Below are 24,578 nucleotides of genomic sequence, written 5' to 3'. Positions count from 1 at the left end.
ACTGTCCATTCACCCAGATGACTTATCTCAAGTTGTTCATGTCAGACAATATGATCCTTCCCTCTCACTGACCACAAATCCATTCTCTCGCAGGATTTACATCTGATGGGGGCAGGCCATCCAGGTTGGTGTCCCCCCCCCCCCCCCCCCCCCACCCCCCCCCCCCCCCCCCCCTCCGGCCACTCAAGAGACCACTTCGGAGGAGAGCTCCAAGGAGATCACCATCGATGTGTCACAACTTTCCCCTCCACCTTCCACCAATGCAGAGACACACACCTCGGTGGGTGACATGAGTGAACAGGCTTCTGGGGCACAAGTTGCTGATGCACATGAATATCCAAGAGAGGCAGCATTCGGAGGTCTGCTGGATCCGAGGACTCAGTTGGGTCACAGTCAGCCACTAAGCCTCTGGATAAGGTTCTCCCAAAGCTGATGCAACCAATAGAACACAGCCATGACATTCAGGAGGAGATGAGTGACATTTGGTGATTGCACAGCCAAATGGAGGAGTCCCAAAGACTAGGGGCACTGGAGAAGATGCCAAAAATGCGTGGCATCGAGACCAACACTGCAAGGATGGCAACTGCAGTGGAAATCCTGGAGCAGCTCTACATCTTGAGTGGTGTTGCCCAAGGCATGGCTCAATCTGTGACAACCATGGCTGAGAGCTTCACCATGTCAAAGTCGCTGAGGAACCCAGACACAGGTGGACATTGCCAAGGCACTGCAGAACACAGCCCAGTCATTGAGGACCATTGCTGAGGGCGTCAACGCCATGGTGCTGACATTGGAGAGCTGCCAGGACTGGCAGAGCCAGATGACTCAGAAGCCTCTCGAGTTGGCTACAGCTGCCCCTCTGTTCCATGGAGACCCCAAGGGCCGTACGGGCACCATCAGGAAGTAGATAGGGGCTGGAGGCCAATCCGAGGTCTGTCACCAAGTAGAGGATGGCGGTCTCTAGTTCTTCTGAATCCTCACCTCCTTCCTGACACCACATCTCAAGGACAGCAGGCAGAACAGGGTGGCACGGCGATGCCTGTGACACCGGTAAACCAGCCGGGGCCCTCCAGCTCCATGCCCTCCATAGGATGCCTGCCAAGGGCATCAAAGGCCACAGGGCATGGAAAGCAGCTGGCTGCCTCCACTTCTGATGTCTATCCCGGGGGCACAGCTAGATGGAGCAGTAGACTACGAAAGATCAAGAAGGTAGAGGTTCACTGAGTGAGCATTGGGAGCGGGGGAGGGGGGGGGTGGTGGCAGGGAGGCAGATCTGTAGCTAGGGGGAATAGAAATGTCAAATGTTCACTATTAAAACATGTTCTACTGATACATGTGAAGACTCTGTCACATTAATCTTCACAGCCAGCCAACCTGCACCCCCACCAACCGTTGCCCTCCGCTCACCCTGCCCCATCCCTGTCCACAGGCACAGTGGTCCAGGATCAAACGTTCCCAATGCAGACCCTGTTCAGAAGGTGGGTGTGAGTGCTCTGTCAGTAGAAAGACAGGAGCCAGACTTTGGCATAAACTGAGGAGCACCAGAGCTCCTATCCTAAAACTATGACTACTCATTCTAGATTACCCGACAAGAGGAAGCATCCACTCTACGTCTACTTTGTCAATACCTTTATCATCTTGTATCATCTCTTCTCATTCTTCTAAGCCCGAGAGAGTATCGGCCTAAACTACTCTCTTCATAAGACAAAGTCCTTGGTCTGGATTCTCTGTCCGTGGGATCCTCCGTTTCGCTTGCAGTGCACTCACGCCCACGGATTTCCCAACGCCGTGGGGTTGCCCACAATGGGAAACCCCATTGGCTGGCTGCTGGGACAGAAAACCCCACTGCTGGCGGGGGCGCTCCACACCAGAAAATGAGAGCAACGGGACGGAGAATCCCCCCCGCCCCCCCATCTCTGGAATCAATCTAGTAAACCTCCTCTGACCTGCTTCTAATGCAATATTAGTTATTATTATCATCAAAATTTATCAATAAACAATATTTCTTTATTTAATTAGTATCATCATCTACCCCTCCCAATCCTTGTTATGTATGATTTCAAAAACCCTGTGATGCCGTTTTGAACAATTCACTGCATCACGATATTTGGAGTCACATCAGAAATACTTGATACCATCCTTTGGTCAATCCTGGGGTTCATTCTCCTGGCTTAGTCACCAAATTCCTGTGGTCTATTAGAGCTGCCAACAGATTCTCTATTCTCATTCAGTTTTTTTTTTGCAGTTTTCCTTTCCAAATGGTCTTGAAATGCTGCCAACGTTGAATCCTCCACCTTTTGTTTTCTGGCTCAATGTTTTCTTTGGTGCCATGAAAATGGCAGGAAATGAATGTTTCTCCCAATTTTTTTAAAGCTTCAGATATCTTATCCAGAAGGGAATCTCTTGCCAACAGTCTAAGTCCTATCAAAATGAGGAGCCTACCCATGTTCGATACTTTAGCGCAATCCAACCATCTGAGAAACGGCATTGAATTAGGAATCTCCAAATAGAATTTCTGCAATCTGTTAGATAGCCTGTTAGATTCCATGATATATTCTTCCATGGAATGGCTGTACATCCTTCCAAATTTATCAAAATCTGACCACACCTCATATGCATTTAACAGATCATCTTTCATATACATTTTGTGAAATTGTCCAAACGTTTCTCAAAGTCCAATTGATGAGCTGCAAAAATACTTTGCTCCTGATCCTATTTCTGTTCGAGGAATGGTACCAAAGCCATACCTTGCTTTTTCTTTGCTAAGGTCATAACCAATGTCCATATATCCATTCATCCATTGGTTCGAGGGTTCAATTTCACTGAGCAATCCTGGAAAATGTTGATACTTTACACTTGGTTTCAGCCATTCTTCTCCAAAATAACTTCCATCAGAAAATGTATCTTAGTTTACAATTCTCACTTTTAGGCCAACCATTCTCTGCTACCAATTTTTTAAAACTGGGTTCAAGCCAGTCTAAACTAAACACTGAGCCTTTTCCTGCTGAGAGAGAGTGTGTTGTCTTTGGCCAGGGTCAACACTCATCATCCATTCCCGGTGCCCCAACCATCCCCTATTTATATGTTCAAATACCTATCACCCATTTCTCTTAACAATGTTGATTCCAGGGTCTTCAGCGGTTCAAGAAGGCAACTCGCCACCACCTTCTGAAGGCAACTAGGGATGGGCAATAAATGCTGGCCGAAACAGTGACGCCCACATCCCGTCAATGAATATTTTAAAATTAACAAACCTTAACAACATAATTGATAAGACATTGGCAGATGACCTTCTTTAAATTAATACTTTAGAAAACACAAGTACAAAACAATGTAATTGATATTGGCATGACATCCCAACCCACCATCCTACTCCATTTTCCTGCCATCCCACTCTTGGGTGAGGCAGAGAAAAATTGAGGTCCAGATTAAATCGGAGCTAAATCTCCTCCCCTTTTAGAATACTCACTAAATTATGATTTTACTAAATCTGTTTCTTCAAGGTTGAGCATGTTGCAATTAACACACAGCTGAGCAATGAATCAGTATGCAAAGCTGTAGAATCACTTGTTGGCAGCCAAATGGCATGCATTCAATTTATTTTTTGTTTAAATGATGTGTGGGTCACTGTAACAATTCACTGTATAAACTTCAGTATTCACAGGCAAATAGGGTTGATAGTGAATAACTGACGAGGCCCTACAGATTATTGTGGATAGTGTGTGAGCACAATTAAACATCCTCTTTGGGTTGAAAGCAGTGAGCTAAATTCATTTAAATTAGGTGGCTAGAGAGCCTGAGCAGCACTCTGCCTGCACTTTGCCTGTTTTGAATTGGTGCGGAAGAAGCAGCTGCATTGTAAAACAAATGCCTAAATGTTGCTGACAATGTCCGGCCTTGCAATCCTGTTTTCGTCAATGCCTACACAGTACTTGATGTGCCAATGCCATATGTCTCCTCCTTCCCCTCCTCCACACCCACCCAAAACTAGAAAATCACCCATCCGACACCCATTCCCTGCGTGCCAGCCCAGCCAATGCTGAGGCTGCAGCTCCAGGGAGAGGGTGCCTCACTAGCTGGGCACTCAAAGACAAGTAAGTTGGAATTGGGGACACCAGCGCCGAGCTGACAGGCCTAAGAGACTGGGAAATTATTTGAGTACTGGCAGCACCATTGCCATGAGGCGGGCAGTGCGACCAGAAGTCCCCTCCATGGGCCATGAAGCACCTACAAAGAAAGGCCGCTACTTGGCACTCACTGGGAAGCCACCAGGCTTTGCCCAGCAGTCTTCACATGGGGCAGCAGCCTCTCCCCATGCTGGCAAAATGCCAGTGGATGTGGGAACTGGTCTTTAATTGGGCAGTTAAGTAGCTTAATTGCCCTCCAGGCAGGTATCTGAGCCGCCAACTTTCTCACTGCCGACAAAAGGACATGATGGTCGGGTGGCAGGAAGACATTGGGCTCTGCTCCCAAAAGTCTTCCCCCCAACATTTTACCACATCTCCCAACTTCCAGCCCATCCCCGAAAGACCTGGAAGATTCACCTTAATATTTCAGGTCGATGACCTTTACTCTGAACTGAAAGGTCATCACCCTCAATATTCCCACCCCGATGTGCTGTATTGTTCTTTGTTCTTTAGGATTTTGGCCAAGGGTGGTATGACCGGTACAGGCTTGAAGGGCCGAAGGGCCTGTTGCTGTGCTGTATTGTTATCTGTCCTTTGATGCATCATGTGTATCATTAACATTCTTTTTGGAATACAGGAAAGATATATTAATGAGCTGACCACATTTTTTCAAGTGAATTGAATGAATCTGTGCACATAGTTCCTGTTGTGAGCCTTCAACGCTGCATGCTTAGAATGCTTTTTTGTGAATTTATATTACAGAATGCACTTCTCTTTTTCCCTCAGTGTGGTTTCAATGTTAAAACCACTCTGAATATGAATAGCATTTTGTTTGGATATTGACGTCTGCTTTTGTGTCGCATATCCTGATATATATATATAAAGGGAAGAGGTAAGGGTGAGGCTCAGCTATTGGTCAGGGTAAGCTCTTACTGAATTAAACAGCAAGTTCCCATTCTCATTTTTTATGTTCTGCTACCTGGCTGGCAGCTCACCAAATTGTGAATCTGGTTGGCAGTCGAGAGAAAAAGAGGCTGCAACTGAGATCAGTCCCTAGAAATTGAGCAGCAGAAGATTGGTAACTGGGGCTGCAAGGAAAGAGAAACCCATAAAACTGCAGAGAGAGAACGATTGGGCTTCAGAGTGAGAGAAAGGGGGAGAGAGGGAGAGAGGCCCTCACATTTGCAAGGAGAAAGTGAGGCCTGCAGAGCTGCAGGGGAAGAAAGAAAGAGAGGTTATCAGGGCATCAAAGAGAGAAAGACTATGATTCTGCATTGGGCAGCCCTAAGACTGCCTTGAAAGGCCAGTGAGTACCCTGCTCCTCCTGAGCTTCAAGGAATGCTGAAAAAGGAACATGCCTCCTACCTCCCTTTCATTGTTGGATTGTTGGGTTTGCCAACCCTTGGGAAACCCAGACAGCAACAATTAATTTTAAATTTTACCTGTGCAATGAAACACTCGAATGCCATGATGTCCATCCATTTGAGAACAGGTTGTAGGCACATACTCACCGTGCTTGGGATGTGTTCTTCATATTTAAGCCATGAACCCCTATCTCCGACTCACCCCTACCTGTTTTGTGTGTGTATGTGTGTGTGTGTGTGTATGGGGGGGGAGGGGGGGGAGGGGCTGGGATGGAGCACTGTGGGCGCACCTATAACACACAGACAATAACGGTTCAAGAAGGAGCTCATCACCACCTTCTCAAGGACAATTGGGGTAAATAAATGCTGTCCATGTCCATATTATGTGAATTATTATTTTTAAATTCCCTTGGACTCTAGCAGCTGCTTGAGATTGACAGGGCGCAATCCAATGGCCACGCTGCACCTATAAAGCAGCTCGCTGCAGCGCAGCATGACTGATAAAAGCTGGGCGTTCACGGTCTCAGCATCTCACCCGGCTCACTAAGCCTCGCAAGATCCAATGCATTTTTTGAACATCGATACTGCTACTTTATTTTACTGCAGTATTTCCAAGGGTCCCCCTATTTCACTCACTATCCAAAGCGCACTCAAATTGACTTCAGACAAGCAATTACCTCTCACCATGGGTTATCACAATAATGAGCTGTCATGTGTCATCTCGGTGCAGAACATCCTCTTTCATAGAACAGCTGTATTCCTCCATGTGGGCATGACCCCTTAGCAGCATAGATATAGCAAAACCAAGTAAGGGATTTCTACAGGATGGCTGGATTCCCCAGGGTACAGGATGCCACAATGGCACAAACTTGGCACTAAGGGCATCAAGTGAACAGTCCCTGACAAATATAGAGGAAGGTGTCCCATTCCCAGGAGTTACGACTCATCTATGGTGTAAACCAGGCTATGCCCTCACACAGCGACTGCAATTGGTATTATCGAGAGGTATCCCAGGAGTGCATTAGAAAGCCAAGCCTAGAAGGCAGATCTGTTCAACTCTCTTCATCAACTGATGAAATACAAAGGCAGCACTTTATTCTTCATTGACCTTGCACCCTACCAGACGTCACCAAAGCACTTTGATCCAGCAAGATCTTTCCTGAAATCCTCACCTGTGTAAGGAACTCTGAACCGACTGATTGGTCTATTTCCTGACTCAGTGTAAGGTTCATTTTAAAAAAAATCACATGACCAATACCCAGACTATTTCAATACAAACAATTCATTTATCACAAATGAAGGGAGTGGAAACTTGTGTCGGACCTAAGACGTGCGTGGCAATTGTAATGAGAATGCCAAAATTAGTGATTTAGCGGGTGTTAGAGTGGCAGAAGGCATTTTGGTTAAAGAAGGTGGTTGCTATTTGTTGGGGGAGTTTTGGGCATTCTTTTCCACATGTATTGTGACATGTTAGTTGTGTGAGCGTTGCGGGTGAAGCATGTGACAGAGCCCAGAGCAAAGGGAGAGTGTATTGACATGCCTCTTGTCTGCCCTCATGAAATATTTTCACTTTTTTCTGCCTGGATGGTGGATTCTACACACGAGGGATTTAGGAGTTAGCACTAATGCCAGCTCTGTCAACTGGCACAACTGATGTTGCTATCCAACTTAATGATAAAAGATTGATAAGTGTGAGACTCTTAACGTCTTTACTGAATTATGCTTCTCCTGCCTGTTAGTCTGAATTCCATAAGTGAATATAACAGTATGATTATGGGCGAGAGATGCTTTTAAGATTATTTGGTGCAACCTGCCACTAAAACCACTTGTTGGTCATTCACCTTCCTTTCAGACAGTGCCTTGCTCATACCAAGCAGCTGCCGAATACCTTTAAAGAATGATGGGCGCGATTCTCCCGACTTACAAAAAATCGGGAAATCGGCGGGAAAAACGGGGGCGTTTCACGACGGTCGGGAAGGGTCCATTTCCCGACGTATTCACTTCCGGGAAATGGGCTAGTAACGCGGCCGCGTCAATTACGTGCGCCATTATGAAGCAACGCGGCGACGACATGAACACACCCACGTGACGCCGCCCGACGCCGTAAAAAGGCGCGGGCGAGCACAGAATCTGTCGGCCATGATGTCGCAGCCCAGGAGAGCTGCCCCTCGGTTTGTAGAGGCTGATGTTGACGCGCTGCTCGATGCCGTCGAGCAGAGGAGGGGCATCATCTGCCTGCGTAGAGGGCATCGCCAACCTGCCAGCGCGGTACGCCAGGCCTGGTGTGAGGTGGCTGCTGCCGTTAGTGCTGTGGGGCAGACCCCTCGCTCTGCAGAGCAATGCAGGAAAAAGCTGCACGACCTCACCAGGGCTGTCAGGGTAAGTGCCAAGAGGGTGCCCCCTGGTCACAACCATCCCTCCCCCCTTAACTTAATCACCCACCTGCCCCACTGGCACGGGGGGGGGGAGGAGGATTGGTGCAGAATTATTTGAGGGTGGTCCACAAAGTTGTCACAGACCCAGCGCTCTGGCCTCCGTGGAGAGATGCAATGGTCTTATGACAACTTCACCCCCAAACTGTGCCAGTATCTGAACGGACTGCTGATACCTGCCGTATTGTGACGATATACCTATGTCCCCTCCCCCAACAGGCCAAGTCCGCTCACAACACCCGTGAGCGGCACAAGACTGGAGGGGGTTCGCCCAACCTGCACCCCCTCACCACATTTGAGCTGAGGGCACTGGACCTTGTGGAGGGGTCTGGCACCCGGGAAGTCGCGCTATGCGAGGTTGGCGGATCTGCAGCAAGTGAGACAACCCTCCTTGACAAACACCCACCCCTCCCCCATCCTCTGTCCCTTCACACACCCTGCCCACTTGGACACCTCCCCCATCCTCTGTCCCTTCACACACCCTGCCCACTTGGACACCTCCCCCATCCTCTGTCCCTTCACACACCCTGCCCACTGGGATACCTCCCCCATCCTCTGTCCCTTCACACACCCTGCCCATTGGGATACCTCCCCCATCCTCTGTCCCTTCACACACCCTGCCCACTGGGATACCTCCCCCATCTTCTGACCCTTCACACGCTGCCCACTGGGACCGTCCAGCGGCCTGCCGAGCAAATCTAAATAACCCATCTCATTCTCTTCCCTAGGACGTGATGCCGAACGACCAGGGTCGTCTGGCTGCAGACGGACACAGGCATCTGCCCCCACCTCACCCAGGGCCGCACGACAGAGGGTGCCCGATCAGCGGGGAGTCCCATCCTCCCCAACCCAATCTGCGGAGCAGGACGCCCAGAGGGTGGCGATACCACAAGCCACAGAAATGGCCAGCGATAACCCTCCGGACTCTGAGCGGCCGCACACCATAGAGGAGGCGCTAAATTGCGACAACCTCGGGCTTGCGGCACTGCTATCTCCCACACCATCCATCATCCCACAGACAGTCACCCCGGTGGGCCTATTTAGTGATGAGTCTCCTGGGTCACAGTCTGGTTCGCACATCACAGCTGAGCAGGTACAGCAGGTGGAGGTCGGAGCAACCGAGGGCCCGGATTCGCGGAGGCCAGACCAGGCCCAGCATCCAGCTGGCTCCCAGACGTTTTCGGAGTTCCTGGAGTTTCTCAACCCACCCGCACAGCCGATGCCTCAAGAAACCCAGGGAAACAATGACGGGATGAGGGCTTCCTTCCAGACTCTGCAGACGCTGTTCGAGGAGTCGAACCGCGTCCACGAGCAGGGAGTGGTGCCACTCATGGCAGAGACCCAGGCCGACACCGCACGGGTGGCATCCGCGGTGGAGGCAATGGGTGAAACGGTTTCTGCGATGGGTCAGGTTATGCAAGGCATTGAGGTTAATGTGCACGCGTCATCCTCAGCCCTGGACAGGGTTGCCCTCTCACAGGCAGCAATGTGCCAGAGGCAAAACGACACTGCCGGCGCCCTGCAGGCCTTGGCCCAGTCTCACCAGGTCATTGGCCAGTCGCAGCAGTCAGTCGCTGAGAGCATCAACCGCCTGACACATGTGCTGGATGGCGTCGTGCACTCACAGGTTGAGGTCGCACAGTCCCTGGCGGGAATGTCTAACTCCCTGGACTCCGTCTCTGCAAACCTTCGGATCCTGGTCGATACCGTTGCAGGCCTCCAGGACTGGCATCGCCAGGTGTCGGGGGCACGACGGGGCACTTCCCCGCTCGCACCTCTGTCCCAAAGTGAGGCCCGGGGGCCACCGAGCTCCCCGAGGGAGGAGGGGTTTTCGGGGCCCGTCCCATTAACTCCATCACGGGACGTCCCGGAATTCTCGGCCTCCCCCCGTCCCATCCCTGGTGCATCGGGTGGGCAGCAGGCAGAGCAGGGTGGCACAATGTCACCCGAGACGCCCGCAGAGCAGCCTGGCCCATCAAGGCCGGGTCGCCCCAGGAAACGCTTGGCCAAGGAGAAACGAGTCGAAGGGGGCGATTCGCAGCAGTCCTCCTCCACTCCTGCTGTATCATCTGGGGAATCACTTAGACATAGTGGTAGGGCCCGTAAGGCAACTAAGATAGACACTGAGTAAGTTGGCACGGGTGAAGGGCACAGTTTAGTTGTAGGGGCTAGGGCACCTGTAAATTATTGTTAACATTAAACGCACTGTTCCACCTTACTTGTAATACCGTGTGATTGTTCCACAGCCACAGGGATCGTGATGGTGACCGAGTGTCGCTGGGGTTGACGAGCGGTGAAACTTCGGTGCCGGGTGTGCAGTCCCTGCCCCTCCCCCCACCCCCTCCCACAGCTAGCCCACGCGGGCACGTGATGGAGTGTCCATGACGAACTCAGCGGCCACCAAGGTGGATGGTTCAGCTATTGCCATGGGTCAGACTCTCTCTAACGATTCTGAGCTCACAGCTCACCGCAGAGCGGGCTGCCATCATTTCACATGGCACTGATCACATCCGCTGACACAGCCATCAATGTTGTGCCATACCGTCTGGACCCAGTGGTAAGGGTGATATCGAAGTGGAGCACTGTACACTGAGAGGGGGTGGGGGGGGGGGCTGTGGTGGTGGCAGTTGTGTGTTGACCCTCTGCACGACTAACGATGCAGGTGGTGGTTTGGTGTTCAGTGGGGACGTCACATGCGACGCGTGAACCGTGCTGCCACCAAGGCATCGCGTGCCCGCCGTCCTCGCCGGGTCTGTTGTGCCGCCTCCTGGGCATCACCAGCACCTGGGTCGTGTCTGCGTGCTGCGCCCACCACTCCGCCAGCCTCCTCCTCCCTCTCCTCCTCCTCCTCCTCCTCCTCCTCCCTCTCCTCCTCCTCCTCCTCCTCTGTGCTGGCACCACTGCCACTGGCTTCTCCCTCCGCCTCCTGCAGCAGGTCATCTCCCCTCTGCATCAGTATATTGTGCAGCGCACAGCAGACCACAACAATGCGAGCGACCTTGTTGGGCTGGTACTGCAGGGCCCCTCCGGAGCGGTCCAGGTACCTGAATCTCATCTTCAGGAGGCCAAGGCAGCGCTCCACCACACCCCTGGTTGCTGCATGGGCCTCGTTGTATCGTGTTTCCGCATTGGTCTGAGGCCTCCGTATAGGCGTCATCAGCCAAGACCTCAGCGGATAACCCCTGTCACCTAGCAACCAGCCCCTCAGCCGGGGGTGTCGTCCCTCAAACATCGCAGGGATGAACGACTGCGCCAGTATGTAGGAGTCATGCACACTCCCTGGGAACCTTGCACAGACGTTCATGAACGTCATGTGGGGGTCGCATACCACCTGGATATTCATGGAGTATGTCCCCCTCCTGTTTGTGAACACGTCCCTGTCCCCTGCAGGCGGGCGCATGGGGACGTGAACACAATCGATTGCCCCCTGCACCCTCGGTATCCCGGCCACGCTGGCAAATCCACGAGCATGTGAGTCTTGACTTGCTTGGTCCTCGGGAAAGCTGATGTAGATGTCAGCGATGGCATAGAGGGCGTCGGTCACATCCCGGATGCACCTGTGCACCGATGACTGGGAGATCCCGGAGAGGTCCAGGCTCGGAGACTGGAAGGAGCCGGTAGCATAGAAGTTAAGAGCGACCGTCACCTTGATGGCAACCGGGATCGCGTGTCCTCCCCCCGTTCCACGTGGGGCGAGGTGTGCCCCGAGGTGACAGATATGTATCACCGTCCGCCTACGCAGCCGGAGTCTCCTCCTGCAGGTGATGTCTGTCATTGTTAGGAAAGAGACCCGGACACGGTACACCCTCGGCTTTGGTCGTCGCCTCTGGCGCCGTGGCTGCACCCTCACTCTCTCCTCTTCCTCCTCCTCCTCCTCCTCCCCCCCATGCTGCTCAACGACTGGCAAATCCTCGGCCCGTCCCTCTGCTGCTGCAGCTGGCCCTGCATCCACTGCGGGTTGTGGGTGTGGATGCTGCTGCATCGCCAAATGCAGTGCAGCGGCCCCAACCACCGCGCTGAACATAGCCGTTCTGTTCGCAGACATTGTGCTAACCTACAGAAGGGTGGTGAGGGCAGAGAAACGGGACATGTTAGATGGAGGTTAGTCGACAACTCGGCAGCCGCCAGCCACGGGATACCTGTGTGTCCCAGTGGCCTGGTCGCGCTGCTGACACGCGGGCAGCCTAACCCCTGGTCACTTTCTGCATCCAATGGGCAGTTAACTACGTCCTCTTCACCGGTGCGTCAGTGGCCTGTGGCCGTAAGCCACAGGGCAACCAGCGGCCGTGTCCTCGTGACCGGCACGCCATGGCATGGTGGCAGACATTTTGTAACCGGGGTTGGACGGGTCACTCGCTCACTCTCTCCCTACCCCCCACTCCCACTCCCCCCCTCAGTTTCCCCCACTCCCCCCTCAGCTCCCCCACTCCCCCCTCCATCTCCCCCCCTCCCCCCTCAGTCTCCCCCACTCCCCCCTCCATCTCCCCCACTCCCCCCTCAGTCTGCCCCACTCCCCCTCCATCTCCCCCACTCCCCCCTCAGTCTCCCCCCGCCCCCCTCCATCTCCCCCACTCCCCCTCAGTCTGCCCCACTCCCCCTCCATCTCCCCCACTCCCCCCTCAGTCTCACACACTCCCCCCTCAGTCTCCCCCATTCCCCCTCCATCTCCCCCACTCCCCCCTCAGTCTCCCCCACTCCCCCCTCAGTCTCCCCCACTCCCCCCTCAGTCTCCCCCATTCCCCCTCCATCCCCCCACTCCCCCCCTCAGTCTCCCCCACTCCCCCTCCATCTCCCCCATCCCCCCTCCATCGCCCCCTCCCCCCGCATCTCCCCCACTCCCCCCTCCATCTCCCCACTCCCCCCTCCATCTCCCACTCAGATCTCCCCCACTCCCCCCTCCATCTCCCCCACTCCCCCCCTCAATCTCCCCCACTCCCCCCTCCATCTCCCCCACTCCCCCCCTCAATCTCCCCCACTCCCCCCTCCATCCCCCCCCCCCCCACTCCCCCCCGCTCTGGACCCCCCCTCCCGTTCTCAGGGATGCCTTCCCCGTTGTGGCCAGACTCGAGCGGTGCGCTGAGCGGTGCGCTGAGCGGTGCGCTAACCTCCTGGAAGCAGTCGTCAGCCAGCACGACTGGTTGACGAACTTAAAAAGCAGGTGTGTTTCACGCCGTGTAAACAGTGCGCGATTAAGTCGGGAGTTCGGCCCATCCAGGCCGGTGAATAGCGGGGGTGGGGGGGTCAATTCTGGTAGCGATTCTGGTCGTGTCGGGGGCGTAATAGAGGCGTTTGGCGGGAATGGCGACTCGGAGTTTGTGCGGGGTTCGGAGAATAGCGGAAGGGCGTCGGACCAGCATCACCGTAAAAATTTGCGCCGCCCGCTATTCTCCGCCCCGTCGTGAGTGCGGAGAATCGCGCCCGATGATTTTGTTGCAGAGGGGTTTTTGTATCTCAGTGTTTCAATAATCATGATGCCAGACCTTGAATGCTTTAAAAATTCAACTGGTTTACCTCATGAAATGTGGATGTAGCATAATAGCAAAAGAAAGAGGAACAGGAGAAGGTCATGTTGCCCTTCAAGCCTTATCCACTGTACATTAAGATTCATGGCCAATCCATCTCAACTCCACTTTACCCCGGAGCTCATATCCCTGTATCCCATTTCTGCTGAACTTTTGTATAATTTTTGGGCACAACATTGTTGTTAAATCATCATAATTGATATCAAAAACATCACAATTGATATCAAAGAAATTCAGAATTATTGTCTATATAGTTATCTTCTTATGTTTTCAATATGTCAGTCTTCTCAAAATTATTTTAACGATCAGAACATGGCTTACATACTTCTCTATTGATAGTGACTGTTAACAGAAAGGCAAAGAAACCAATCGTATCAATATCATAAATTTTATACATTAATAATTTTATACATTAATAATTCGTTTATTAATAATTAATAAACATGTTGAGGATACGATTAAAGAATTTAGTTTGCAAGGTGCAGAACTCCTCTGGATGGAATAACGGGCCAGGGTCATAACCAAACTCCCCAGGGCCTGGTTTCCCAATGCATTGAGATTTTGTTCTGGGACTGGGGCATTGCAAAATTATGCTTTATATGTTAGTTGCAAATATTTAGGAGCTTGAGGTTTTCTGACAGTTTTTACTTTCAACCCTGATTCCATGGAATTAAAGGCATTTCCCATCTTAACTTCTATTGTCCTTCATTTGCAGATTGTATGAATTCCACAAGAACTTCTCATTCAAGTGAACAAAATGGATTTGGAAAATGAGACTTACTCCAATTTTACAATAGAAGAACTGGTGAAGGGAAAAACTTCCAAAGTGCTGATATCACTTTCACTCTCTGTCTTGACTATTATGACCACAATTATTAATTCCCTGGTGATAAGTGCAATTATTGTAACAAGAAAGCTCCACCACCCAGCAAACTATCTGATATGTTCCCTTGCTGTTACCGACTTACTTGTTGCTGTTCTCGTGATGCCCTTTAACATTATTTACACTGTAAAGGAGACATGGGTGATGGGTCAAGTTGTCTGTAACATCTGGTTAAGTGTTGACATTACTTGTTGCACGTGTTCCATTCTTCACCTGGCCGCAATTGCCCTGGACAGATACAGAGCTATAACTGATGCTGTGGACTACGCACAGAAAAGGACACCTAAACGTGCTGGAATAATGATCACAATTGTGTGGGTCATATCCATCTTTATATCAATGCCTCCTTTGTTTTGGAGACACCAAGGAACGAATAAGGAGGACGAGTGTCTCATTAAGCATGAGCATCTTGTCTACACAATTTATTCTACATTTGGGGCGTTTTATATCCCCTTGGCTCTGATTCTCATCCTGTACTATAAAATATATCGAGCAGCTAAAACACTTTACCACAAGAGGAGTGCAAGCAGGCACATCAACGAGGAAACAAACGGCAAGATGTCCAGCATTATGGTCAAAAGCCCCAGGGTGCCTTCAACAGTGTGCACATCTGAAAAGTCCATTTCAGACCCTTCAACGATTGAAGATGGGGAAAAAATCCACATCACTGCCAGAAGTCTCAACCCCAGTGGTTGCCAGCAAGACAAAATGTGGAAGAGATATAAAATCTCAAGTACAAGAGAGAGAAAAGCAGCAACCACCTTGGGCTTGATTTTGGGGGCATTTGTAATATGCTGGTTACCATTCTTCCTGAAAGAACTCATTGTGAACCTCTGCGAATCCTGTTATATCTCTCCAGAGATGACCGACTTTCTGACATGGTTAGGTTACCTCAATTCTTTAATCAATCCCCTTATATACACAATCTTCAATGAAGACTTTAAGAAAGCATTTCAGAAACTAGTACAGTGCAGACAGTTTCAGTAAATGCTATGGCAGTATTCTCAAAGCAATTATCTTTGTAATTAGAATGGTTAGGCCTATTACAGAAGCTTTCAGCTTTGAAAGAAAGATCAGTATTTCTTTTTGCTGGTGGCTTACACTGGCTTTGTATCTGAGATAATGAACAAAATATTACATAAAGTCTGTCACAGATATTAAAACTGTTGGGTACAGAACTGAACCTATTTGGTATTTTTCTATTCTGTAACTGCCAGTATATTTTAAAGAGGCTATAGCATGTAAGCAGAAAGAGTGTAAATTTTACATTTGAAGCACTGAGGGGAATTTTGTAAAGGTAAGTAAAATGTAATTGCTCTACAGGGAAAGCGCTGCATAATTTTCTCTTATTCTTACTATTGGTTTAAATTGTCTTTCCAGCCTGAAATGGTGGCATTGAGAGTAATTTAAAAGGGGAATGCTTGATAAGGGCTTGTTTAGAATGAGAATGGCTTGTGAAAGCCTGTGCAGGTATAACTGTTCCTTTTTGGATCCGTTAAAGAAATTGGGGATGCTTACTCCTGTTCCAAATGGAAGTAGGTTGTGAGGAAGAAGAACAAGAGTCAAATGTCACAAAGCCACAACAGAATAGCACAAGTATTTTTCTTCACTCAATTGGTGGAACAGCGAATGATGAACCTGTCCTGGTACAGCAGCAACTATAGTTAGGGAGCTCGATTCTCCGAGCCTCCATGGCAAAATTGCGTTCGGCGCAGGGGTGGAGAATGGCCGTTTCAACCCGCGGCCGCCCTGTGGGGGGGGGGGGATCGATCGCCGGGATGGGTCCTCATGGACGACCAGGGGAGCGATCAGGCATCACAGACCCGCGATCTAGAGGGGGCCTACATTTTAGATGCCGCTTCGCGGTCCAAACCCGCCATGTCCCAAGGGGCGGCCGCTGCAGGTCGCCGTGCGCATGCACGGACTCCACACTGGAAGTCCGGGGCCCCGTATCCGCAGCCAGAGTGCGAGGAGCACTCCGGGGCCCTGCTAGCTCCCTGCAGGTAGGTGAATCACTCAGGACTTTCTTCAGGAAAGTCCAGTGAGTGAAACACCACGGGCGCGATTCTCCGCAGATGCGGAGAGTCGTAAAGGCTGCTGTGAAACTGGCCGTGTTTCACGGCAGCCTCCGCGCCCTCTCCCGGGACCCGATTCTCCTCCCCGGTCGGGGCTAGCATCGGGGCCCCGTGAACCACGGCATCGCAGGCTTAGCATCCGTCGCTAAGCCCGCGCGCCAACGGTCACAGCGGCTGACGCGCACGATGACGTCAGGCGAGCATGCGCGGATTGGACGGCTCCAACCCGCGCATGCGTGGATGACGTCATCACGTATATGCGTCAAACCCGCGCATGCGCGGGCCGTCATGCCCCTCAGCCGCCCTGCGGGGTGGCGGAGGAACAAAGAGTGCGCGGGTTTCGGACCCGCTGCCCGTGATCGGTGCCCACCGATCGTGGGCCCATGCCACCCTTGGCACGGCCGTGGTGCGGCCGTGCCAATCGGTGCCATGGTTGTCGGGAACGGAACTTTGAGGCCGTTTTCACGAACGGTGAGAGCAGGTGTGTTTGAGTTCGTGAAAACGGCCGTAATGGCCTGGGAACTCGGCCCATCGGATAGGGGAGAATCGCTGTTCGCCGTAAAAAAACGGCGAGCAGCGATTCGTGTCGTGGGGCGGCCGTGGGGGGGGGGAGAATAGCGGGAGGTCGGGAAAAATGTCGGGAAGGCCCTCCCGCTATTCTCCGACCTGTTGTGGGTGGCGGAGAATCGCGCCCCACGTTTTCACACTGGCGTGGGGACATAGCCCCATTATTGGAGAATCCAGCCCGGGATTTCTTGGAATCAGAGGTATAGTATTTGCTGATCAATTTATTCCAGGGAGAAAATGCAGAACAGCAAAGTTAGCTCCCCAAAAATGACAGAAGACAAGTTCCATGGGGCGGCTCAGAGCCTGCAGGGAAGCTGTGACTGACTTGACCTTCCTTGACAAATGTTGTAAGAATAATCAACTAATACTTTTATGGTACAGGTAACCTCTAGATATTCACAAAGAAACATTACAGGAGTCAGCCACAGTGTCATCCATTGCCTCAGTTTGTTTCACTTCACACTCCAAACACTTAAGTGTTCAACAGCAGCAGACCAGCAATCAGGCAAAGAGACAGATACATGAGGGATGCTCTTGCCAGGTCCTTCTCCCAGTCCAAGTGAGCCCACAGTTACACACTTTTTATTGAATATGTTTTCCATTACAGAATTTCCAGTTGCTTATTCTGCTCATTTGTTTTATATTACTTAACAAAATATATATTTTCTTTTGCTTTCATTTAGTAGATCTGTTATTTGCACAATAAACGAATGACAGGCTGTAGCACATAAAGTAACTGAACATTATTGCCTTGTAAGTCTTGCATTACTGCAATATATGTGGTGCAAGTACATGTGCTGTTTGTGTATAGGTGTGCTGAGAACTTAATGTTTCCTGCACTTCCCACTTCCAACAATGTGACCCAGTTTTTGCTTCCATAGACGACAGTGTCAAAATGTACGCACTCTGGCCTGGTCAGAATTATGAGAAATAATCGTGCCTCAGTAGGTAGTATTCTTGCCTCTGAGTAACAATGTTCTGGGTTAAATTTGCATTCCAGGCCTTTTGCACAAAAAAAAATCAAGGCTGACATTCCAGCACAGTACTGAGGGGGTGCTGCAATGTTGGAGGTGCCATCTTTCTGGTGAGATGTTTAATTAAGGTCCCAACTGGCTGCTCAGTGGGATGTAAAAGATCCCTTCACACTACATCGAAGGTGAGCAGTGGAGTTATCCCTGGTACCCCGGCCCAATATTTATCCATCAGTCAACATCACAAAAGCACAGATTATCTGACCATTGTCACTTTGTTGTCTATGGGAGCTTGCTGTGCACAAATTAGCTGCCGCATTTGCTACATTACTATAGTGACCAGACTTCATTGTACTTCATTGGCTACAAAACGCTTTGAGGCATCCGGTCATCGGGAAATGTGCTCTATAAATACAAGTCTTTCTTTCTTTAGCTAGTAAGAAGTCTTACAACACCAGGTTAAAGTCCAACGTGTTTGTTTCAAACACTAGCTTTCGGAGCACTGCTCCTTCCTCAGGTGAATGAAGACATACGTTCGAGAAACGTATGTTTCTGGAACAAAACTCTTCATTCACCTGAGGAAGGAGCAGTGCTCCAAAAGCTCGTGTTTGAAACAAACATGTTGGACCTTAACCTGATGTTGTAAGACTTCTTACTGTGCTCACCCCAGTCCAACTCCGCCATCTCCACATCATTTCTTTAGCTAAGCAGACATAAGGTCCATGAAATTCCACTGGAATTTCTGCTGATATCCAGCTGGAAACATATTGGGAAATCTGGAGAAGCCGGTGCTGAATTTCAGGGCCAAAACTTTCATCCGTAACATCTTTTGATGTATTAACATTGCTGTCAGGAGACTGCTTGCTTGCTTTGTTGCGGGATCAATGTTTTTGGATATTCTTGCTGCAATCACTTGTGTGGGCTGTCTTGGCACTGCCACGGGCCATAAATTTGTTATTTTTTTCACTGCATGCATGCTACTTTTGGAATGCATGGCTTCCTGAGGCTTTACAGTTTCTATGAGGGTACAATGATGAGCAGCTGTGAATTCTCTTAATCCAACCCTCACCTTTGTAAATTATCCATAATCACTTTCACTACCTTAAATATTAATGACATGGTGACTGACATATATATCACAACATCTTTATGAATGCAGGTCCCAGAATGCTTCTATCTTGAGACAACTGCTGAGGACCAGATGTCAATTGGTTCCTATCATGTAGCTAGTTGTCCTATATCAACTATTGTCATTCGTATCGCTTCATCACAGGCAACCAGTATATTAAGCAGTACTTTCTAAACCACATCACCATCTCAATATTATGAAGTACTTGAAACTGAGCAAGTGCATGACGTGAATGTGGGTATTGTCAGTAGATGTGGTGTTAAATGCTTCAGACCGCTGGATGCTGCAGACCACTTTTGTTCTACTCTGTGATGGGAACAAATACCAGTCAATAAACCTTCTTACCGATCCAGACTTTAGCTTGCCGTTCATCCCTACGAGCAGGTACCTCAGATTAGATCCTGTTCACCTATCACCCCAGCGCTCACTGACCTACATTGGCTGCCATTTAAGCAATACCTTGATTTTGTTTTATTAAATTTAAAGTACCCAATTCTTTCTGTTCCAATAAAGGGGCAATTTAGCGTGTCCAATCCACCTATCCTGCACATCTTTGGGTTGTGGGGATGAGGCCCACGTAGACACGGGGAGAATGTGCAAACTCCTCACGGACAGTGATCTGGGGCCAGATCGAACCCGGCTCCTCAGCGCTGTGAGGCAGCAGTGCTAACCACTGCACCAACGTGCAACCCCAACACCTTGATTTTAAAACCCTCATCTTTGTTTTCCAATCCATCCATAGTTTTGCTCCTGCCTATCTCTGTAATCCCCTCCAGTCCCACGACACCTTGAGATATCTGTGCTCCTCTAATTCTGGCCTTTTGAGCATCCCTGATTTTACTTGCTCCACCATTCATGACCGTGCCTTCAATTCACTCGGCCCTAGGTTCTGGAGTTCTAATATCTCTCTCTCTCTGCCTCTCCATATTTTGTTACTCCTTTAAGGCAAGCATTAAAACCTACTTGATCTGCTCTTATCTCCTTCTTTGTGGCTCAATGCGATATTTTGTTTTACAAGACTCCTCGGGATATTTTATTACACAAAATGTGCTACATAAATAATGGTTGTTGTTGTCTCAAAAGCTTAAGGGTTTGAGCCCCTTTGCAGAAAGCCTCAAAGATTGGAAACTAAAATGTGATCTCTCAAAATTGACGCCATCCACTGAAGGTGTGAAGTGTACTGGCTGGCACAAAATGGAAGCTTTCAAGCAGTCCGAGGGAGAGGGTGTGCAGGTTCTTGGAAATGATCCTGGGGTGTCTGCTGGAGGAGATCCAGAAAAGGAGGGATCTCCCCTAACATGAGGGAGGAAGGAGGTCATATTGTCCTCCTGTCCATTTTGTCCTTCATTCCTGTAGCAGTCTATGTGACCTTCTGTCCTCCTTGAATTCCCTCTGCAGACCGAAGGGGATTCTTGGAAAGAATTCCATGATCTAGCACTCCCTTCTTCCTGGTGATTTCACATCCAGAAATATCTATATTTAGATGAGGTCATATGACAACTTTAATTCTTCCAGACTCTTAAAAACTAGTAATCTTTGCAAATGGAGTGGGTCGTGTCATTTCAAATACGTTGTTCATGTCATGAAACGTTCCCTGTACCTCATTTAGATTCGTCACCGTTCAACATGAGTTCCAGCAGGACCCATAGTTTGAGATCCTGTGCTCATTCGGTTCTGCACCGATTTCTAGATCTACTGCCATGCATCATATCATCCCTTCAGAACCAAAATGGTTGTTCCTGCTTTGCACTAACAGATTGTTGTCACGAGTAACGGAATATGGTCCTGCCTCTGATATATCACACAGCTAGCCAAATAAAATTGTCACTATTTTTAAGGATTGGCTGACTTTATTTCAGGTGAGTCACGATTGGATAGTTTTGTCACTTTGATTCATGTATTAATGTACTGGAGTAAAAAAAAAATCATGCAAATAAATTGATCGTTGGCGACTTCCCATTTACCCTATTCTCTGTCTGTTGGTCCAGCTTTAGTAGAAAGTTTTGTATTGTTGATAGAACAGTGTTCTTACCAGATAAATGTTTGTCTTTTTAGTGAGGTGAGAAATTAAGAAAGGAGTTTGTTATCTTTGAAAAGTGTACATCTCATAATACCTAGAGTTTTTGACATGTCATTGCTTTGTGCTTTCCTGTAATAAATGGTACCTTGCACTGTATTTGTTGACTCAATTTAATGCAGGTGACACACACCTCTGTGCACGTAGTTTCTATCTCTTCATTTTTGTATAATCCTATTTTATGTGCTCGACTATCTAAATCTCCAAATCTCAGTGCTTTTCTATAATAGGAGTGCTGATCTTGGTGGGATAACTGCTTCCCTGATGTTGCTGTTTCTTTGGAGAAATTATACCATCAAACCCTTTTCACTTTATTGATATGTTTAATGCCACATTTTCCCAATCTCTGGAGTGATAGCATCAGGCATAAGAATAGAGGTTACACCTATGAAGCCTGGACTGAGATGGCAGAAGGGACACAAAAGGCATAAATACATGAGTTCATGTTGAATTATTTTGCTCAAAGTGACTAAGCAAGCAGCCAGTCGAAATCATAACCTCTACCTAAGAGCTCCAAATTAAATCTTCCAAATTCACAAATCTATCAGTGATGATTTAGTAACAAAGGGCAGAGTAAACCATTTGGCCATTCTGTTCACATTGGCAATGGTTATATTTTATTCCTAATTTTTACCTTTTTTTAACATCCCTCAAGTAATTGTCTTATCTTCTTTTAAGCTATGGCCTCTTGGGACAGCACTTTACTATTCTCAGATCCCTTTGTCTGATTCTAATTAAGCCAATCTATAGATCATCAAGCTTATGTTGCAGCCGTTGAAGTAACAGTGGTGTATGCTGTCAAACAACAGGGAGTGATATCGCCTTCTCAACTCCTCAACAATTAACTAAAATCATGTAGATTAAAATATGGTTAAATTCAATGGGCGGAATTCTCCGCTCCTGCGATAAATCGGGAAGGCCGTCGTGAACTCGGCCGAGTTTCACGACGGCCTCGGAGGCCGCTCCTTGCACCTTATTCACCCCCACGCGGGGGGCTAGAAGCGGCGCTCCGTAACTCTCGGCCGCCGGGCCTTGACGCTTACGTTAAGGCGGCGCGCTGAGATTGACGCGACGGTGGCGCCTAAGTGAAGTCAGCCGCGCATGCGCAGGTTGGCCGGCTCCAACCCGCCCAATGCGCGGTTGCCGTCTTCCCCTCCGCTGCCCCGCAAGACGTGGCGGCTTGATCTTGCAGGGCGGCGGAGGGGAAAGAGTGCGTCGCTTGGAGACGCCGGCCCAACGATCGGTGGGCACCGATCACGGGCCAGTCCCCTTCCGAGCACAGCCGTGGTGCTCACTCCCCTCTCCGCCCCCTACAAGCTTCAAATGGGCATTTGGCGCCCATGTTCGCGACGGCAGCGACCAGGTGTGGACAGCGACCGCCATCGTGAACCGGTCGGGAATGGCAGGCCGCTCGGCCCATCCAGGCCGGAGAATCGGCGGTTGCCGTGAAAAACGGCGAGCGGCGATTCTTCCGAGCGGGGGGTGGGAGAATCGCAGGGGGCGCCAGTGGGGCGTGTCGTGCGTCACCCGGCCCTCCCGCGATTCTCCAACCCGGCGTGGGGAGCGGAGAATCGCGCCCAATGTTCTGCTCACTTTAACATTGGAAAAATCTGACTACTTCGTCAACTCTTATCGAACATTAAAAATATAAGCACTGAATTTTAAAGGTAATTTAACAGGTGTCACCGAACTGAACTTTGTGAGACTTCTTCTTGGTCATCTCCCGACTACTGGAAATGTAAATTGTTTTAGTTTTAGTTGAACCTTGCTTCTTGCAGGTTTTGAAACAGGAAAATTTACATCACATAAATTCAAACTAGGCAATGTAACCAGACTATAAATCATGGGGCTGGAATTCACATCAATCTTCGAATAGTGTACTTCAGGGGAAAAATAACAAATGTTTGCCAAAATGAATTGTATGATAATTATGAAGGAGGAAGGCAATTTAACTCATCATAATTCATCAATCTGGTATCGGTGGTGAGTCAGCTGGTAGCTTCTGAATCAGAAGGTTGTGGGTTTAGGGCCTACCTCCAGACTTTTGCATTAAAAAATAACATGGGAGTGCAGTACTGAGAGTGTGCTGCCCAGGTGGGGGGCGCTGTTGTTTGGATGAGATGCTAAAACTCAGGCCCTTGCAGGTAGACATAAAAGAACCCATACCACATATAGGAGGACGAATGTTGATCACTCAACCAACATGCATCACAAAAAGAGATTATCTGATCATTATCACATTGGTCTTTGTGGAGTTTGTTACAAAGATGTTGGAAGCTGCATTTCCTACAGAACAGCAGTGAATACACTTCAAAAATACTTTATCGGCCGTAAAGCACTTTGGGATGTTTGGTGGGTCTTGAAAGGTGTGTATAAATGCAAGCCTTTATTTTATGTTTTTCTGGAGAGATACTAATTGACCTCCATTGTTGAATCCAATTGTTTCTTCAATGATTTTAGGATTTTCGTTTCTACCACTCTATCTGGTAGTTCATTCCACTCGTTGATAACTCTTCCCATGAAAATAACTTCATGATTTTAAGTCCCCAAATTATCGTTAACAGGTGAAATCTAATGGCCGCATCACCCCCTCCCCTCTCACGAGATTTGCCCATCTCGTCACGCTTCGTGAGATCTGATCTTGTGAGACGTTGCAATCTAGATCCCACCCACAATGAGCGGGACCCAGATCTGGCTAATCTCCATATTAAAGCACTGCTTACTATATGCACTCACAAGGCACGGAATCTAACCCCTGCGTTTCGGAGACCCCGTGCTACCGCCGGTTTGTACTGGTCTCCACAAATGGGGACCAGGTATACTGGCACATGGTGGGGGGGTGGTGGTCTCCCAGGGGGTCAGGGGCCCCTGTGTGGCTGGGCTCTGTGGTACTCTGGCACCCCAATGCCACCCAGGCACCCTGGTACAGCCAGCCTGGTGCCCTGGTAGTGCTACCTTGACAGTGCCAGGGTGCCCACTTGACACTCCCAGGCTGGCAGGGGCACTGCGAGGATGTCAGGCTAGCAATGCCAAGGTGCCCAGGTAGCATTTTGTCCGTGCTGGGGATCGGGCTTGGAGGGTACCCTACCCTTATGAGGTGAGGTTTTGAGAGCTTGATGACCCTCTTATAGGTGGGTTGGGGCATTGGGGGGTCCCTGGATTGTGTTACGGGGGTTTGAGATAAGGGCAGCATTTTAAAATGGTGCCCGGCTCTCTTCCTGTACTGGCAAGCGGAGCTCCTCAGAGCAGGAAATGAGACTAAGTGCGGCCTCGGCGGGGTGTTCCCCACTGAGGCCCCGAAATGAACCAGAGTCCCGTTAGATAGTGAGGTCTTTCCTGGTGCTGCGAATACCGGGAAACACTCAGATAAACACTCTTGACACGGGACTCTGTTTCAGTTCCATTAAATCACACCCAACTACTTTGAACTTGTG

At 49.5% G+C, this 24,578-nt stretch overlaps 1 protein-coding gene across 1 annotated transcript in view; it reads left to right on the top strand.

The window, feature by feature from the left end:
* htr1fa (5-hydroxytryptamine (serotonin) receptor 1Fa) overlaps window positions 1-16,207 on the top strand; it is a 147,050-nt gene extending 130,843 nt beyond the window's left edge. Inside the window, exon 3 of the mRNA XM_038801712.1 lies at window positions 14,158-16,207. Within this exon, the coding sequence (XP_038657640.1) occupies window positions 14,200-15,312 (1,113 nt within the window). The 5' untranslated portion in view covers window positions 14,158-14,199 and the 3' untranslated portion in view covers window positions 15,313-16,207. The remainder of the gene's footprint in view (window positions 1-14,157) is intronic.
* Window positions 16,208-24,578: the final 8,371 nt, after the last annotated feature.

Source organism: Scyliorhinus canicula, chromosome 7 (assembly GCF_902713615.1).
Source record: "Scyliorhinus canicula chromosome 7, sScyCan1.1, whole genome shotgun sequence".
NCBI lineage: Eukaryota > Metazoa > Chordata > Chondrichthyes > Carcharhiniformes > Scyliorhinidae > Scyliorhinus > Scyliorhinus canicula.
Note: the sequence above shows the minus strand (reverse complement) of the source record. Positions and strands in the feature narration are given on the sequence as shown.